General features: G+C 37.1%; 1 protein-coding gene across 1 annotated transcript; it reads left to right on the top strand.

The window, feature by feature from the left end:
• Positions 1 to 245: 245 nt before the first annotated feature.
• Positions 246 to 19,215, top strand: LOC113172173 (coiled-coil domain-containing protein 178). Its single transcript, XM_026375025.1, has 20 exons — positions 246 to 384; positions 732 to 844; positions 3,200 to 3,336; positions 3,436 to 3,491; positions 3,581 to 3,660; positions 4,012 to 4,215; positions 4,334 to 4,554; positions 5,039 to 5,181; positions 5,880 to 6,033; positions 6,120 to 6,215; positions 6,448 to 6,584; positions 6,704 to 6,887; positions 7,929 to 7,991; positions 9,366 to 9,494; positions 9,612 to 9,725; positions 9,913 to 10,058; positions 10,293 to 10,452; positions 12,695 to 12,844; positions 16,177 to 16,311; positions 18,566 to 19,215. Exons 2-20 carry the CDS (start codon positions 787 to 789, stop codon positions 18,683 to 18,685), a joined length of 2,487 nt encoding a protein of 828 aa, XP_026230810.1. The 5' UTR covers positions 246 to 384; positions 732 to 786; the 3' UTR covers positions 18,686 to 19,215.
• Positions 19,216 to 20,094: the final 879 nt, after the last annotated feature.

Below are 20,094 nucleotides of genomic sequence, written 5' to 3'. Positions count from 1 at the left end.
TCTATTTTAAGTAAAATTAGCTGATGGTACATACTTACATAGATGCATCTACTACCATGTCTGAGAAATCACTATTGGTTCTACATTGCTCAATTTTATTATTAGACAAAACATGCCTGTTTTATATTGAGCTGTAAACACCTCACAGTAACAGCAAACAGCAGCACGAACATTTACTGATGCTCTTGAACGCAACTCAGTCTCTTCAAGCGCAGCCCCTTGTTGCTTAGCAACTTCCACAGAAGATTGACAGCAACTTCAGTGGCTTCATTTGGACAAAACTTAGCGTTAACTCAATAAAAAAGCAAGATTTTACAGCAGGGCAGCGCTAAAGAGCTGCGACAAACGTCAAGAAGTCCAACAGCTAAAAGTGAATTAATACAGGTAACACTTTCTGCTTTCATTTTATGGTTTATGTCATGACAACGACCCCCCGAGCTCATACATTAGTCATTAGCTAAGTTAATTAAACGTTAGGGTAACGTTAGCTAAGAGGGTGAGTAGCAACTTAAAGTTAGCTTTAACTAGCTTTGAGCTAACTTTGTCCCAAAGTTTAGCAACAGACAGGTATTAACCTTACCTAACGTTAAATGTATTAGCTTAGCTACCTAATGTGCAATCTAACTGAAACACTTAACGTAGCGTTAACATTTGCATTTTCTGTAAAGGTCCTGCTGTAGTTATCGAAAAGTAACTTACTTTTAAGTGTAAATGACTTTGTTTTTCCACAGAGCGGTGACATTTGCACCGAAAATCGGCGATATTGTCGTTGATTTCACTGCACAAATGCCAGACGTGGAGCCTCTTAGATTCCCATCAAGGGAAGGACCACCGAGTCAACAAGGTAAGAAGAGGCAGGAAGTAGGTTAAACTAAGTCAGCTAGTTAACACTATTGTTAAGGTAGCAGGTGTACACTAACTCAGTACTCATGTACAAGTACACATACCTATCTAAAAATACTTCATCATAATTAGAAACACGTTAAAATTTGTAGTTCTGAGGTTCAAGTAACTTTAGGTTCTTGAACTGTAGGTAAGTACATGCTTTGTTTGTTCTTAAAGTATAAAAGCTAAGCTTACCCAACTAAAACATACATTTTTTACTTTAAGTTATTTGTTAAAAACATAACTACAAAGTGTACTACATGTTTTCAGTTCTTCACTGCAACTATCCCACAAATATCTGAAATACAATTAATTTCTATATTACTTTTCACAATATTTTTTTTCAAACATTGCAAATTGCTTTCAAATAATATTAACTTTTTCCCAATTTAAACACATTTAGGTATTTTAAAGGATAAATGTAATACCCACTCATACTTAAACCTCATATTAATCTTACACTAAGAAAAAACCTTTCCACTATTCCCATGAGCATCTGACTAAAATTGTGTACATATTCTTTAAGATAAAGATTGATTTTTAACTCTAGAAATGATTTGCATGCGGAGTAAGAAACACTGAGTGTGCTGGCTTACATCTGAAATGAACCAGCCAGTTATTCACTCGGGGAATCCATCAGTCTACTGGCATGTTATGAGCAATGTCGTTGTCCGACCAGTGCTCGAGCATCTGCACAACACAAAGTGATAAAAAATGTGAGTAAGTGTGAATAAACGTGCTGATATTCAGTGGTGTTGAATAAATGTCACCATTCCACTACAAATAATATTATTGGCTAAAAGGCAGCTGATTGGCCCACAGACTTATGTAGGCCTGGCTCAAATACACTCCAGTATGATTTAGAGCTAATTCAGCCTACTGCTGATACATACCATCTTACACCACCTGGTTCTTTCAGTGTGTATTATTCTTCTAAACGTCATGGATTTTAGGCCCCCTTTTCCTTTCTGGTATTGTCTGAGTCAGCTCAGTCATTATTCTGCTAATTTATGCACAGAAAACTGTTGCTACATCAGAAAGCTTCAGCTAGTTTGAGGAATACTTTGCCATGCTTTCTGATTATTTAGATTACTGGTTTTGCCACAAGTCCTTTTTGCTTTTGGTTGTAGCTCTACTGGGTAGTTTTGCTCTGTCTTGCTGTGCACATTCATTAGAAATCTTAAATGAAGAAGCCAGTGCACTACTCAAGTATTTAGTGTTGTCCTTAAAAAGCTCTAGGGCAATGTCAGATGTCACTGTATTGGCATTTTCAGCAAGATAAGTATATAAACACTTGGTGGTGCACATCACACTACACATTAATTGTGATTCTCACAGAAACTTAGTTTAGCATATACTGAGGTGAATCTAGGAGTGGACCTATAATCCAGTGCCTGTCTTTACCCTGAAAATATCGACTAAGTACCAGCAGAGGCTAGAAGGTGTTTGGACCTGGATTAGTTGGCTACATGGAAACACTTCTTAATTCAACTTTTCACTGAAAATTAAGGCAAAGAAAATCAAGTTGCAGATTAGTATAACCCTTCAAGACCCAATAAAAAATCTTGTATGTATATGGTATATATCAGTTGCTCTCTTGTCTAGTGAGTCTTGTGGACATAACAATGTCTTTCCTCCTATCCTAAATTACAGTTCAGTGTTAGACAGAAGAGTTGGAATAATAGAATTTTACATATGCAGTAAATAATTTTTGTCTCTGTAAAGTGTTGTCACTGTTACAAGACTGAAGTTAATTATACTACATCTCAACTTCACTTTCTTTTTAAAGATACAATTATTCTTTTGGGTCATATTGGTTGATAGCTAAAGGGTGCTATTTTTATGGATATGCATGCCATTGTACTAAAACATAGAGTATAGTATAAAAGTCAGTGTTTCTACATTTATGAATAGCATTCAAATCTGCAGTACTATTTTTTTTACCCCTTTTCTCAGCCAGATGGCGTACTTTCACCACTAACAATTGTGCCTCTGGGTTTGTCTCAAAATGTTGAAGTTAGTGGTTTCTGCTCTTTTACTGATGTTTTCAATATACTGTGTAGCAGAGTCATTGCAATGAGAATTAAAGGAAGTAAAGAACATCGTATACAGCCAAATAAGTACTCCAAATCCTTGTCCAGCTAACCCATGTGTTCTTTTATTATATTTTTACATAATTTCAGGTATGGGTCAACATTGGTTTTGTGTCATCATCTAAAACAGAAGTATAATTAGGGGTGGTGTTATTTTTCTGAAAGCATTTGTGCTGATCTAAACATACATTTACATATCTCAGTATTTTCTGTTTTTTAAGCTCAAGAAGATCTTCAACTTGTCTGCTCTGGTAGATGTCGCACTTGTGCATTGCTCAATAGTCCCTCACCATGTGTCAACAGTGCTATTTACCATATTCGAGAGGTGAAGATGACTGTGGAAAATTGGTGTCAACAGGTAAACTAAAATCAGATGTGATTAAGCCCATCCAAAATCAAATCACTTTGATAAGACTAAAGTGTTTTGTTTTTTTTTTTCAAAATTTTTCTGTACCAGTCTGGAAAGTATCAGCCACAGATCAGTCACAACAAGAAATACAGCAAAACTTTAAGGTGATGTCTACTAAATTTGTTAATTTTCTGTCTCCTGTTGGTTCTGTATGACATAAAATTATGACATGAGTTTAATTTCTTTGCAACAGACTTCACTCCAGAGACTCAGATACTGAATCAGTGATGTCCACTGAGTTGTTTGTTGAAGGCATCGCAATTAGTGCAAGAGGTGAACAAATGTTTCTTTGATTTCTTTCAAATACCAGAAAGTCATTCCTAAAATATTTTCTCTAATTCTTGTTGTGCCATAGATAATTAAACACTGGCCTCGGTGCACAGCAAGATAATAGAACAGCACATAAGTGTCTGGAGAAGCTCTACATTTAGAAGTTTCATTCCTTGCAGCAGTGGTCACACATTAGTGTGACAATAATGTGTCCCAGTTACTGGTTCACATTTTTTATAATGACTTATTGGAATTCCAGATTTATGTTTACCTGCATGTTGGAGTTGGTCAGAATGTATTTACTTGTTTATGCTTTTGTTTATTAACTTAAATGTTACTTTCTCCGTCCTCCAGAAAGTTGTCCATTATCGCCACTATTGAAGAAAATAAATGATGTCCTTGGAGAGGTTGTGTATCTGATTGAGCGGCTGGAGGCTGATCGGCAGAATGCAAAGGAAGCACTCCACAAGGAGAAGAGAAGAAAAAGATTTCTGGAAAATAAAATCGACAGCATTTCTCTGTGGAAGCAACAAGAGCATGCTTTTATTGTCCAAAAAGGTCAGTGACTAAAAGGTGTCTTGTCATTTCTTTATAGACTTGTTTCTATTAAAGTGTTATGATTCAGTTTTTCCATTCTGCAATGAACAAACTTTCAAACTCCCTGTTGCTTTTTTAGAACACGAGGCTTGCATCAGGGACATCACAGAAATGAAGTGGCAGCTTAGATTGGAAAAAGAGAAACTTGGCCAAGTCCAGGAGAAACTGATGCAGGCTGAGGTGTTGAACCAGCACCTAAATGAGGATATTAATTTTGCCAGAAAACAAATCCCTATTGTGAAGGAAAACCTGAATTTCCAGAGGGGAATCATAAATGAAATCAACAGTGCACAAACAAAGGTAACCTCTTATTAGATGTATTCTTTTACCATGTAGATATTTGTGTGTAGGTGAAGGGATACAGTCAGGTTAAGTCAGTCTTTGGTGGAAGATTTTAAGAATTATCAGAATTGCGCTTTGTAAGACCTAGACCTAGATGGTTAACATCTACTATTCCTATTTCAGGTTACAGAATTCAGGTAACCTGACACAACACAGAATTTTATTACTTTACTTTATGACAGGATGCTACAGTGAAATCATTGCAGATTTGTGCTTGCTAAATTAAACATTCGACTGATCATGTTGGAACAATCTGATTGTGATCTGAAGATGTTAAGCCTAGCATCTGAGGTTAAGGTGTGAATCTTTAAAAATCACTGTTGGGTGCTATATGGAGTATGGTAAATAGGATGTTGTATTTTCATTAATATCAAAAATTACTCTTTAACATTGTTCACAAATAATTGCTATGGAAAAGAATAAGTGAACCTTATTTTTCCAGGCAGATGAATTATACTCAAAAACGCAAAGTCATCTCACAATGATTCAGACGGAATTAAAGAAGATGGAGCTGGATGCCAACAATGAAAGGACATCTCTGGACTGTGTACTGTTAACAATGAAGAATCAGCTGGATATCAGATTGTGAGTAACTGTCTTAACTATAGTGAAAAAACTGAGATAGAATAAAAAAAGGAAATACTTGAATATCTCTCATAATTTTCTAGTTAAGTTACTATAAATTAGCTGTAATAGCGAACTGAGCGATCTATACTAAATTCACTTTAAAACATTAGGACGCAACCTGAATTTGTGGCCTCTGTCCATGTCCATCTGTTATGAACCTTTTCTATTCTCGTCATTTCTATTTGAAAATGCATTTATTCTCTAATTTCATTTTGATGTTATGCCAGTATAAAGGAAATCACACAAAACGTAGGTTTATGTATAAAACTGAAAAAGACAAATCCATCTAACCTAATAACCACATACCATACTTACTAAAGTGTCATCAAATGTACATAATTCTGTTGTAAACAGTTTTTCTGACTGGGTGGCAGGTGTGTGTTAAAATCAATCATTTAATCAATGTATATCTAAGATACATACAACTACATGAAACTGTAACCCTAGGTTCTGTAAAATGCAGTAAGCAAAATGCAGGGTTTGTGTCTTCATTTTCATACACAGTTTTTATTTGCATCCTGATATGTTATAGATAATATCTTTGCAATATATTGTGTATCATGTCCAACATACTGTGATAGCAATGCATAGTTAGTTTCTATGTGATTCCACCAACTTAATGAGAAATAACAATGTTTTCAATGTGTTCTCTGCAGGAAAGATTTGAACCAGTTGATGATGCTTGATAAAGGTATATGTACCGAAATTAAAAACTCTGAAAAGACAATTGCTCTTACAGAACAGAAGTGTACAGCCACAAAACAATGTATCCTTGATATGATGGAGCTAGAGAAAACTGAAAAAGGCGGGGTAACAGACATTGTACATATTTCAATTTCACTTTTTTCAAACTTTTAACAGAATGCAAAAGTAGTCATATGCATGTTTTGTTACAGATTTTGCGATTGAAATATCAAATTGAGGAGGAAATACAAAAAAATAATAAATTAAAAAAGCAGCTAACGTCGTTGCAAGAAGACATTGAGAGAACTGTAAGTATTGTCATACAGCTGCTGTGTAAGGTTACTGCAAATGTCTGCAGTACATAATATTGGTGGCATTGTACTAATGTGTCTATATAGTTCACTGGGAAAAGCATGCAAATGTCATGGCTTGGATTTGAGTCTCACTAGAGCTATGCATGCTAACATTCGAACCCATGGCACCGTAAGCTGTTTTGAATAGTGCATCTACTTTGTGGCATACTGTATATGTTATCCACAGAACTGTAATGGGGAAGCAGAGGTTTCCTGCATAGAAGAGCAGCTGCAATCAAAACGCAATGCTTTTGCAGGGCTTCGTAAGGAAAACATGGAGTATGAACAGAATATTGAAGATTATAAGACAAAAATTTCTGAGAGGTACAATGTCAAATAAAAACAGCAAACAAGATACTTTATTGTATATTTCTGCCTATAGTAGTAGATCTTATATGTGTTTACTGTTACTTTACTGTATGATTTATTTATTTTTTTGTTAGCGAGAAAGCAGTGAAGCGGATGTGTGAGGAGAGGAAGCAGATGCTCCAGAAAATCATTGACAATGACGAGCAGTGGGAAAAGGCCAAGGAGGAAGTGACCCAAGTTATAGCCCAGCACACTGTCATCCAGACTAAGCTGGAAGAGCAGGAGCAGCTCACCTTCATGGAAGAACAGAGGGCCAGGGTCAGTGACAACATGCTATGTACATTTTCTATGTGTAGTCCAGACTGTATGCATTTGGACAGTTACACAAATTTTTCTTTTGAGCTCAGCACATTCAGTTTGGACAAAAACGGACTGAGGAGCATGACTCTTGTGGATGACCGCAAATTCGCAGAACAAGTTAAGAATGCTTCCCAGGATGTAGGCATACACATTTCCTTGTTAATGACAGAAAGGCAAGGTTGCAGTTCACTAAAATATACTGTACAAAAAGAAACCGGTAGAGCTCTGGAAGACGTTATACGGACTGAAGTCGGCCTCTATCAAAATTGTGGCAAAGGAAAGAAAAAAAAAAAAAGAATGCCGCAAAGCATAGAACCTCATCTGTCTAACACAGAGGTTGCTCTGTTGTGGCTTGAGCAGGTTTTACTGCCAGTGGAACTGACACACTGGCATTTATTGATAACTTCAAATCAAATTTCACAAATATGGCCAAAGGAGCTTTACAATATGTCTAGCATATGATACCCTCTGTCCTTAAACCCTTAAAAAAAACTAAGGAAGAAGTTCCCAAAAAAGAGCTTTCTCTGTGTTTAGGTTTAACTCACTGGATGACAGTTTATTATTAATGAAGACTTTGATCTTGTGAAGCCAAAGCAACCAAACAACTTTTCAGGGTGAACAGGTGGAATATTCTTGATTTAAGCAGACGAGAAACACGCAAAAGAAGGTGGCAGCACTGAGGGCCTGGAAGTGTATTATTAGGAAAGTGCTTTACGACTTCCTGCAATCACTACAGGCTACACTGTAAAACAATTTTAGCAAAATATAAAATATACAGATTCAGTTTGAGACACACACACACACACACACACACACACACACACACACACACACACACACACACACACACACACACACACACACACACACACACACACACACACACACATATGTATACAGTATACAGCTTATAGTTAAATTACTTCAAGTCTGAACCATAAATGTGACATACCGACTGCTTTCTCCAGTGATATTCTGTGTCCTTTCTATGCCCTACAGAAAGAGATTGAAAACCTAAGGAAAAATCTGACAGGTCAGATGACTACCCTGGAATTACTGAAGGTAAATTCATGAGGCAGAATTTTTCAGTTGAGCTGAGCAGAACCTAATAATAGAAATAGTCTATTTAAAATGAAATCTTCAAAACATGTCACTTTATTTTGGTAGGCTTTTTCTGTGGAACACTTTGATTGTATAAGCTTTTTGCTTTTCTGTTATGAAGACATAAAAGACAGCATCAGTAAACATTATACACTGTGTGCACAATTGTTAGGAAAGTGGGTATTTTGACCATATAATCATTTTTAGGCATATTTCCTGGGCGTGGCCTAAGGAGGTCAACACCCTATATCAAGGTGTGCTCTAAATTACTCTAAAAAGTCAAAAATTGTAAAAAGTCTTACAGAAGGCAGCAGATAATGGGGTGTGATCACAGAACCATCAAATGTTTTGTTTCAAATAGTCAACAGGGTCACAAGAAATGTACTGAGAAAAAAAGACGCAAGTTAACTTCAGAGATTTGAGAAGAATCAAACATGAAGGTACCAGGAACCCATTACGCTGTCATATTCCAGAAATGCAACCTAGCTGGAGTGTCCAGAAGTACACGGTGCTCAGTGCTCAGGGACATAGCCAAGGTAAGGTAGGCTGAAACCAGACCACCACTGAACATAAATTGAAACGTCAAGACTGGGCCAAGAAATATCTAAAGATTTTTTTCAAAGATTTTATGGACTGATGAGATGGGAGTGACTCTTGACGGACCAGATGGGCCCATGGTTGGATCAGTAATGGGCACAGAGCTCCACTTCGACTCAGTGGAGGTGGGGTACTGGTATTAGATGGTATTATTGAAGATGACCTGGTTGGACCTTTTCGGGTTGAAGATGGACTGAAACTCAACTCCCAAACCTACATCCAGTTTTTAGAAGACACTTTCTTCAAGCAGTGTTACATCTTTCATCTTTCAAGAAGGCCGTAATTTTTTGCAGGGCAATGCTCCATCGCATGCATCAAAGTATTCCACTGTGTGAATAGCCAGTAAAGGCCTTAAAGATGAAAGAATAACGACATGGCCCCCTTCCTCACCTGGCCTTTACCCTATTCAGAACAATAAGAATAAACACGTGGGATAGGACATTCTGTTTTTCATTTAGTTGCATAATAATTCTGTACACTAACAGTTGGTTTGAGGTTTATTAACATTTTGGATTGACAGAGAGCACTGTATTTGATCAATAAGAAAAAATAATCCTCAAAAATACAGCTTGCCTAATAATTGTGCACACAGTGTAAGTATCATAACTGGTAGTTTTAAATGCATAGTTATATCCAGTTAAATACTTTTGTACATGCGCTGTTACTGATTTAACTCCCTGTTCAGATTTAAGACTTTACAATAATGATATTCTGCCTTGTATTTTTCTCTTTAATCAGGGTCAATGTGCAAATATTGAAGATGAACTGGCACGACAGCAAAGGAGTTCCTCACTAACTAATGAAAAACTTCAGAAAGAATTTGAAGATGCATCTTCAGCAACAAACACCCTAGAGACAAAAGTTGAGGTAAGTAAAGCTCAACTCAAAGTTGATTTTATGTAAAACAAAATTCCATTAGTTTATTACAGAATGCATTGAATGTTTACATCCGCTGTATTTGGGATTTCTTTTTGGGCTGTATAGAATATCAAAAAATTGATGGCAGATCTGGAAACAATTCAGTGTGAGCACAGGAATGCCTTACTCAACCTCGAGAAGGAGAAAAAACTGAAATGTGACCACCTGAAAGCTGCACGGGTAAAAAAGAAAAGTTAAGGTTGCATAAAATGATTCTTCTTGGGTGAAAGAACAAGTTGCTAAGTCAGGTTTACTCAGTAAAACGCTGGGCAAAGCTATTTATCATGTCATGTTTTTGGTTGAACAAAGTAATCTCTTGCTCAAAGCACTTTGAACAAAATGTTGTTTCTTGACTTTTTGTTCACAGGATTTACACACTACCACTATAGAGATATATGACAACACTCTGAACAGGATCAATGACCTTACGAAGAAGACCAACAAGTACAGAGATGATTCAGATAAAATGGAAAAAATAGTTGAAAGCATGCCGGAGATCATAGCAGAACTTGAGTAAGATCACTATATATATGCAGTAACTGTTAGTAAATGCTTGTAATTAGAAAATACATTTTTTGTCATGGTTTGCGCAATGTGAAAAGAGCAGGAAAAAAGCCTTAAAGCATGAACTCTATCTCTAAAATGTTTCTGTTTGTTTTAAATAACTATAATAAGATAACTTCTTTCCCAGGTAATAATTATAGAAACATAATATCATTTTACTTGTTTATTTATTCCTCCTTTTAGAAGTTTGTTTGATGTGGTGGATTTAAAAAGAAAATCAACTGCTCTCATAATGAGCACCTTGCAGTCTGATATTAATAACTGCCAACAAAGAACACAGCGATCCATGCAGACACACACTGCTCATGTTAAAGCAAGAAAGAAGAAAATGGAAGACACCAAGGTAACAAAATGTTGTTTTGTATAACTCTCTGTAAATACATGACTTCTTTGTCAAATGCTGTGAAATCAGAGACAAGCTGTAAAAAAACATCTCATTGTTTATTTGTTTGTGGATTAGTGTCAGCACATTGCTTGTCACAATACTTCCCTTAAGATGCAGAGAAAAGAGCTGTGTGCAATTAAAATTACAAGCCATGGTCAATCTTGTTTAAGTGCTTTTCCCACAAATGACAACTCACTGTTGTTATAGTCTTTTGTCTGGACAAATTTGATGATGCGTGTCGTGGTGAGATGCTGTGCCTATGTTGTTACCTGTAGGCCAAAATGTTCAATAGCAATTTTAGTGTATAGTTCACGATATCAAAAAGGCATATAATCTAGACTTTTTATATTAATGTCAGAATAAGGATCTTGGAGGAACACAAATATACTGTGCACAAAAAGGCATGTATTTGAACACTCCTTTGTAAGAGAAACCCTTATTTATTGTAAGGTTTTCATCTGCAGGATTATCAGCCCCAGCCAGAGCCTCTTTGCTGATGGGGGTTTCACATGGCTTATCTAATGTGAAATCGCCATGTGGTATATAGTTTCATTAAACGGTGATCAAGAATGCATTAGTTCAAAACAAGAAAAGGCAATGGAGCTTAAGCCGCCATGCATCCAAGTGCAGCAACTTTAAAGAAGTTGTTGGCGTGAGACAATTTAAGAATTAGAAGTCTTCCTCATAGACACAACTCCCATTAGCCAGATAAAAGTTAGCCATGCAAAAAAGGGTTTAGTCTTTTCACTTGACGAAATAAGATGATATAACAACAATACTCCTCACCTAATAAAAAGATCAGAGAGAGTCTGAAGTTCTAAGAAAATTGGTCACTTTAATCACTGGGACCAATAGAAAGCACACATAATGTCTACATTAGCATAACATAATAAGAAGAGTGTGTATTCAGAAATCATGGTGCATGAAGCAGAATGGTTAGACTCTTTTAAATATGAGATTTCTTATAAATACGCTGGGCCCATTCTATACTCCCATCAGTTTCTGTAGGTTGCAGCTCCTCTTTGTATAAGTTACTAGTTAGTATAGTTAGTGTAAGTTATGGACTGATGAGTGTGAGTATGTGGCTGCATTAAATATATGCAGATGGATATTTCTAAATGCAGTGTATAAGTTTAAGTGTATAAGGTTGAAATTGTTTGATTTGTTAGGAATCTGATCATCTTCATTTAACCCATACATATGTGAAAGGGTTTCAGCTTTCATAAATGCACCTAATTTTTGATTTGATCAAGGCTTGTCGTTTGTTGAGGACAAAGTAAACAGTGCAAACTGCCTACGCTATCAGTTTCTTATGGGCAATGAAGTGTAATTTGTTCCATTTACACTTCACAACAGCATCAGATGGGCTTTGTCAGTGCTGCATGGAGTAATTAAACCTGAAATCAATAGCAGGCATTTGTCATGTTTACAGCCCCTCTTTCTGCTGGGTTAAACTCATCACTTTAGTGCTGTTCTGTTTTACTGCAGAGACACACTTCATTATGTCTGCAGGTAGAGTTGAGATATTCACCAGCCACATATCCAGGAGTTGGGAAACATTGTTCAAATGAAAAGGGGACACATAGAGAGACACATACTCATGTGATTTATTTGCTTGATTTCCCAGAAAAGAGTCCATTGTTGTATGCCTGCTATTTAGATTGCCTACATTAAGAGCACAAGTGCAGAATGCATGTATTGTATTGAGCACACAGGAGGTTAGTAGTACAACTAAAGTAGCTTGTAAATGATCAGTGTGCTTTTACTATGCAGCTTGTACACTGTAGATTGACTCTCCAGTACACTTTGGTTTTCTTGGGTATGTTAACACAGCAGATTGGGAGTCATGAAAACACTGATGTATGTGATAATTCATTATGTATTTTACATCTGTACCATACATCATGCTGCCTCAGCAGTTGTGCTACTGTGGTCTTCTGCAAACATATTGGTAAAATGTTCATCATATTAACACAAACCCATCAGTGAATGTGTGTTCCTCAAACTGTAAAAGTGAGTGTGAGAGAAGCCTGGAGCCAGGATTTTTTGGAAAATTAGAAAACTGGTATGGAAATTAGTTCTAATCGAGTATTGGTCTTGCTTGTGTCTTTATAGTTATAAAATAGCTGTAATAAACATATTTTTTACCCTTATTACCCCTATTGCTTTATCTAAACCTCTTCCTTTTATGTGTGTGTAGGACGCTCTAACAGTTGCACTGGAGGAAAATAAAAGACTGGCCATTGAGTATGAAGATCTTAAGAAGGTCCTCATGGAGGCCAAACAAGAGGCAGTTTCTGCATTGACCAAGAAAAATCATGAACATAAATCTTTTCATTATTACTCACAGGTACTGCAGATGTTATATTAATTTTGTTGTATTTCACCTTTTTGTGTCTTTTTAATGACTTCAGATTCCTGCAGTCATCTCCCTTTATGTTCTAGTTCATGCAGTTCTACTTAGCTCTCGATACAGTAACTAATCTTAACATGGACAGTAATTTTAAGAAGGTCTTAGCTGGAAACCAGTGAGGAGGTTACTGCAGCAATCTAATAATGATGAGATAACTTGAGTGGAGGAGGATGATTGATGTGACATAATGTAATGATAGCTACTGTATGTATTTTTGCCACCAAGGGGAGTAAAGCAAGAAGTTCATGGTAAATGTAAATATTAAAACTTCTATGTTTTCCTTTTTTTTGTAAGGTGGTCAGAGGTGAAATGTTTAATCATAGTGTTACAAATTTACCTCTGCTCACCAGATCAATCGGTTAGGGATCAGTGGCAAACACAGGTTAGGATCAGGCAATAAATGTTCTTTCAGTAGCTAAAATAGCACCAAACATCTTGACTAGCTGAGGGAGACAACTCAGCAGCATTTTCTGTTTAATCTTTATAGTTTGTGACACTATTTAACTGGAATAAAATTACACATGACAACCATAACACCAGGAAGAAGCCACACTCCCCCTGCAATGAAAAATACATATTATTTGTTCCAAAAATGACTAATACCTTTACTTGAGCAATTCCTCATCTAACTGCATGAATGTTATCAAGTGAAAAATGCATGCAAAAATAAAATCCTGTGGACAGGATTTGCTACGCTCATGATCAAAGCCTGATTTTCTTATACTCGGGATTCAGCCTTCACCATTTTTGTTTGTTTCAACTCTGCACTTGTACAACAGCAGCAGCCTTTCGGCTAGTGTTTTAAGCCTAAATTTAGTTTTTATAACAAGCTTATAATCAACAGTGTTATTGAAATATAGATGCAAACCTATTAGATTTGATCTAATTTATACAGAAACATTTAAGTACTTCACTTTGCTTTTTAAAATGTCTGCTTTTCTTTATAATATTTGCATTTTATGTGTCAGTACATATATTACACACATATAACTCAATGTGATTGCCCTTAATTGATTTTTTTTTAACTGGAGGCAACAATGTCAAGATAATTTAAGAGATCAGAACATTAGTGTGAACATGTGTTTGTAGAGTCCATAATCTCTTTTGTAATGTTGGGACAAAAAAACCACATCTATTAAATATTGTTAAATTATAATCTTGACAGCAGGCATCATCGAGATAAACTTCAAGTGACATGTTTAAACCAACCTTCAGTAACAAAATGAGAATAATTACAGCCATATAGAAAGCACCTAAATGGGAAAACGCTAACAAATCAACAAACAATGCTTGGAAGTGGATTAAAAAATTATAATTTATACTCTTTCAGTGCCTCACAACTTGAGTATTTCCATTTTATACTACTTTATTCTTCTTTTCCACTAGAATTAAATGTTATATTTAAATACAGCTTTAGTTTCTACTTATTTAGTAGATACATATTTACATACAAAACATGTGATCAGATCCTATAAGATGATGCACTGTAAGTGATTAAACTCCTTAACAGTATGTATAATAGTTAAAAATTAGCCCCATTTGAGCAACATTTGACAGCAGTAACATGCTACTTACACTTTATTGCAGAGTTATAAATTCCAGTATAATATACCTGCATACTTTAATATGTGTGCCATTTTTATCTTTTACTATTGTTATATTCCATTATTTATTTTTATTTTTTTACAAACATTTATTGGTCCCTCAGAGGGTAAATTGCATTGTGGAAAGGCTGTGTTCGTGGCTGCCCACGAACCCTAGGGTCACTAACCCTGGGGTTCATGATGACTGCTCTATCATGTGAGCTACTGCCGCCCCATTATATTCCATTATGGATATAAGCTAACACTGGGACGTTAGAGGATCAGGTAGTAGGGCAGTAAGGCTGTCAAATGAACCTCTAGGGATGATGGTTCGACTTCTAGTTTCCCCAGATTTCTGGCCACATGTTGAAGTGTCCCTGAGCAAGACACTGAACCCCAAACCTTGATACCTTACGAGGGCTACCTTTCCACTAGAATACCTCCAAGGGAATTAGTATAAAGTATCAGATATTATTATTATTAAATACTGTGTCCACCACTGATGGTAGTGAAGTTTTAATTCTATATTTTATAACCATTATGATGCAGAACAGGTGCAACTCAACAACAATTTATTAATAGCAGTGATTCATAAATAGCTTCATTAAATAGTTTGAGTGTTATACTACACCTCGTTATAAGATAAAGGCACATACTATATGTTGCTTAAAAACAATCCAGATTGCAATTTTGATATATATGTATTTCAGATCATTTAACTATAGCCAAAGGTATATCCAGGAGAATGCTATTATATTATATATATATACAATAATAATATTAACTATTCAATCAAGACACATTTTGGCACAGCCTTTTTAAAAAAAGATAGTAGGACATTAATTCATGTTAATTCAACAAATATATATGTATAAATATTAAATTAAATTAAATTAAATATCCATAATTCTCCTTTGTAAATGGAAAAACACTGAATTAATTACCATCTGACAGCACTTGCCAATGTGCACATGTAATAAAACTCCTCTTGAATGTACTGTACATGTAAGCATAGCTTTGTTTATGTGGAGGCTTTCAGCTCATGGGTTTTAACAGGGTAAACCATAAAGAGCATTCTTGTTATTGTCTTTCCTTCAGGAGCTGATGACTGAGCTAATTCGCTTTAGTTTTCAATGCACTAGGGAACACATTGCCAAGCAATGATAAGCTTTGTAGGAAGAGTAGAGAGATGGAGGGGAAAGAAAAGCAATGGCATCTATCAGAATTTAAACCTCTTTGCTTGAAACTGTGTTCAAATAATAAAGCAAGCAGCATGTCTTTCCAAGAGACTAGGAATAATTTCTGGTTTCAGTGGGGGGTTCATGACTCTGTGTGTATGTGTAAAATATGTCTTGAGGGGATTGGTATAAAGTTAAACTGGGTGAAGTAGAAATATTTTACTCATCAGCTTTGCAGTCACAGAGTTTGCCTCGGCTAGAACAAAACTGCTGAAGCATTTAGAGAAAATTAACCCCCCATCCTGGCAGCCAGATGTGACTGGATTCTGATGAGTGCACACGAGTGGGCAGAGAAACCAAGAGACTGTGAAATTCCTGTCAGGCCCGTGTACTGCAGAATGGGCTATTGACTGCTTTCTCTATTCCCCTCCATCATTCTTCTTGAACACTGCCATTAATTTCCTCTCCTGCCTTACCAATTCCTTTTCTCTGCATTCTCTCCCCCTAGCTCTCTTTGTTGCAGAAGAGGATGCACAAAGCTTTGGTGAAATACTTCAAACAACGCAGCCTCTACAGCCGGGCTGAACTGGACCGATGCCAGGCTCTTTCTCAAGAGACCAACCAGAAAATAAAAACAGCCCAGGTATTTGTACATATACATGTAAATCAGGTTGCAAAACTGCACAAACTGTCACCATTCATTTAAATGGTAAATTCTTTTATTCAACTTTTATCCCAGTGTAGGTATTCTACCGGATGCGTAATCTATTGCATACTACAGTAACTCCATGTTATGCTTGGCATTGTTTGAGCCTCATCCGGCTAGTCATTCGCCTTGTGTCTTCTTTGCCAAGCAAGGGCAGTCAGGCAAACATCCACCAAAGCTTTGTGCCTCTCTCTGGTGGAGTTAAAGACGCCTCTCTTACATTACAGTCTATACATTCACTCATCAGATCCCAGACTGATGTGATGGATGGTGGTGTCTGCTTGATTGCTTATGCAGTGACCCCATGACTGAGGCTAGCTCTGCCACTTTAGATAACTCTATATACACAACATATTGTCTTTAGTCGCATTAACATTTGAGCCTGTTCTGTGTTTAGCAGGGGCATTTTGAACTTTACATCTATTTCAGAGAGAGTTCATTAGACCACATGGAAGATATTTGTCTTACAGCTTCTTCTTTGTTAGAAGAATAACCTTCTCTCCTGTCTTGTGGAAGAGCAGCAGCATGTTCTGCAAGGTTGAGAAGTAAGGATCTTCAATTAGAACATAATCGGTGTCTAATCTGTGCTGTGATTTGAGATGAGGTCAAAGCGGACAGAGGGACAGTGATGAATCTTTATGAAATGTCTTGTCCAGCCTTATTGCAGAGCCAGGTGGCACACAGTGGAACTGAAACTATGGATCATTTTCTACTTTTTTACTTCCTCTTTATCTTAACAGTAGGGCACCCCAAATTTCTAACTAGCCATGTTTGTCAGTCACAGTTTGTTGTTTTGCGTAAATTATTTTTGTTGCTTAGTTTGATCACCAAGATTCAAATTCAGCTGACTTTACCAGATATGCTAGAGGCAAAATATGCTTTGATTTGATTAGAGGTTTTCCATGGGGGCACCTAGTGAAAATACTATTAAGTGGTTTCCATCTCGGTTTCTCCTCCTCTGACTGCTGACATGTTTTTTTGATGGGTCTGGTCCAGACATTACAGGGAGCAGCCATGTCTCAGTGGCCCAGCCTCAAAAGGCCCCAGCAGATCACAGCTCAAGGCAGGGAGGAGTGGGGCACAGGGGGAGGAGCTATCAGAGAGCTGCAGAGTGTGAAGGACAAAAGAGCTGGTGTATTCAAGCGCACCACACCGTCACCCGTCACAGCTCAGCACAGGGTCCATCAGAGCAGGCAGCACTCACTTTAAACAGGCTTCTCATGACCGGTTCAGCTCAGGGTCTATCCTCCAAAATGAGGGGAAAAAAGAGAACATACAATCACAAAACAGACAATCTGCATGATTATGTAGATATCTGATCTTGAATCTATGAAGAAATTAACTGAGAGAATGCAATAGTGAGAATTGCCTATTTTGAGTAGGCAAAAACTATAAGCAAGAAATATAGAAATCAATAAAACTGATACCAGTTATAACTGGAGTTAAACCAGGCTGAATCCTGATGAGGCCTGTACTAATCCATCATGTCCACTTAACCCCACGAGCAGAACATATGAGAGGTCAGGTTAACGCTTTCACGGCTAAGGCGTGCTTGAATCAGAAGCCAAATGGCAGTTTACTCAAAAGTAGCTTGAGGGGAGGAAGTCCGGGGAACCCTAGGGTGGGCGGGTGGGAGTGGATGGGGGGTGGGAATGGGGGGCGGTGGGCTGTCATCCTGTTACACTCCAGCCAGAACTGGCAGTTCAGCTTTGTGTTCTGCGAGTTTACACTAGGGATGGCATAATTGACAATGGCTAACAGCGGAGAGCAGTGCAGAGCCTTGTTGAATGGCCAGTAATGATTGGAGCAGACGCCCACTGCCCCAGTCCCAGGGGACAGTAATCCAAGATCCTGTTTCTGATATAATTGTTAGTCAGAGAATTTCTGCATGGCTAGGTCGGTTCAGATTCCCAAGCTGGTTGACAGTGCCAGGCACTTTAATAGAAAAACTGGATGCTGAGGTTTTAAAACAGAAGAGCACTGAACCTGGACGTGGTTCACAAGGAGGCTCTTGTTCTCCTACCTCACAAAAATAAAAACACAATGGTAACTTAACTTTCACAACTGTAGACCCATCAGCTGTGTGTGGTATCCAGAAAGAGCAGAGGTTTGATGTTATTGCTTTCTTGCAAAAACAGTGTTTTCTTAATTAGTCTCTTTTCATTTACTTTTTCTGTCTCTTTTTCAACAGGATGCATTGTCAGATGAAATTCAGCTCATCTCAGTGTTCCTGCACTGCTTGACAGATGACTCTACTACCACTGATCATGCCAGGGTGAACAAACAAGCCAGTCCAGATGCGAATGAGTAGATGCCTTCAGTTCAAATAGCAATGTAATTGGACATTGGACACATCACCTGTACCAGACAACTTACTTACCCTAGCACGCTTCACTATTCTCCCCTCTTTACTTGCAGCAAATCCATAACAATGAAACAGGTGACTTTCATGCTGCTGTCAGGACTGATCTAATTTTAGCTGGGTGAATGATTGCAATTGGCTTTGCCTCATCAGATAATTAATCTATGTCACCATTAATTGGAAAAGAGAATAATTACAGGCAGTGTTGACAGAAATTCTACGCTTCTCCAGATTCCAAGATCTAATTACAACTAGTGAAACCCTGTGACCTTAACTAGCACTTAGTACACCTTAGCCACCTTGACCATGCCCATGTGAAGGCCACTGTCTCTTGGAAGACCCTGTTTTTGTGATCGCACCCCACACTCCTCCACCTCTCCACTCTCTGAAAGCTGTCTCCCTCAATCACTTTTCAATATTCAATCTTAATTTTGTGGAAGTTTAGCATTTTCAATGAGCTGGAGATGAATGATTAATGAATAAATTTAAATGCTTCATTTTGTCCATGGATCATTAGTTAAGTCCTTTGTGGGAAGGACCTGAGAAAGGAGTGAAAATTATTGAGACATTAGCCTGAAGCAATCCAGGGGTAAATAGTGTGCACAAAAGGATGTTGTGTGCGCACTATCCACTGGCTTTCTAAAGAACCCTGGGGAAACACTGTTTTCAATTTGGAATCTTAACTGAATCACATTTAGTACTTGTAGAAAATTGATTTTTGTTTCATCATGTTTCAACAATGTCATACTAATAGAGCAAACACTAGTGTTGTATACGATTTAGATTTTAAAAGTTAAGCAAAATGTTTCTGCAGAAACAATACTTTTATTTCTAATATGACCAGACTTGCTAAATATTTAAATTATCATTAAAAAACAGGTAATTAGTAATGGTCATGTCAGTACACATGCTGAGATATTCTTAGTAATTTTGGTGGCTTCATGCTTGATGCCTTTACACTGTTCCTGAGAAATATGTGCTACAGTCTTGTACTGTCTGTGTCTGCCTGATAGAGATGCTGTTATTATGTTAATTTGTCAGATGCCTCCCCCACAAGTGGAGACAGAAGGGGGCAGTGTGGACACAACAACCAAACGAACAACAACACAGCCCTGTGAAGTATCTTAACATGGCCACAGCATTTAACCTTAAATTAATTAATGTTAAAAGTATGTTAGCTGATAGAATGGATCTCTCTATTCTAGCAGCATATACGTGATCAATAATCAAAGGTAAAATATAGTAGTTTTTTTCTGTCACTATACCATATACAGTAATAAATACTGTGAGTAAAACATACTATCTATACAGCACCATTCTAACGCAGAACCTCATATTTGCCAATTGCAAAGCCATGA

Source organism: Anabas testudineus, chromosome 17 (assembly GCF_900324465.2).
Source record: "Anabas testudineus chromosome 17, fAnaTes1.2, whole genome shotgun sequence".
NCBI classification, from domain to species: Eukaryota; Metazoa; Chordata; class Actinopteri; order Anabantiformes; family Anabantidae; genus Anabas; species Anabas testudineus.
The sequence above is the reverse complement of the archived record's forward strand: the minus strand, read 5'-3'. Positions and strand labels throughout refer to the sequence as shown.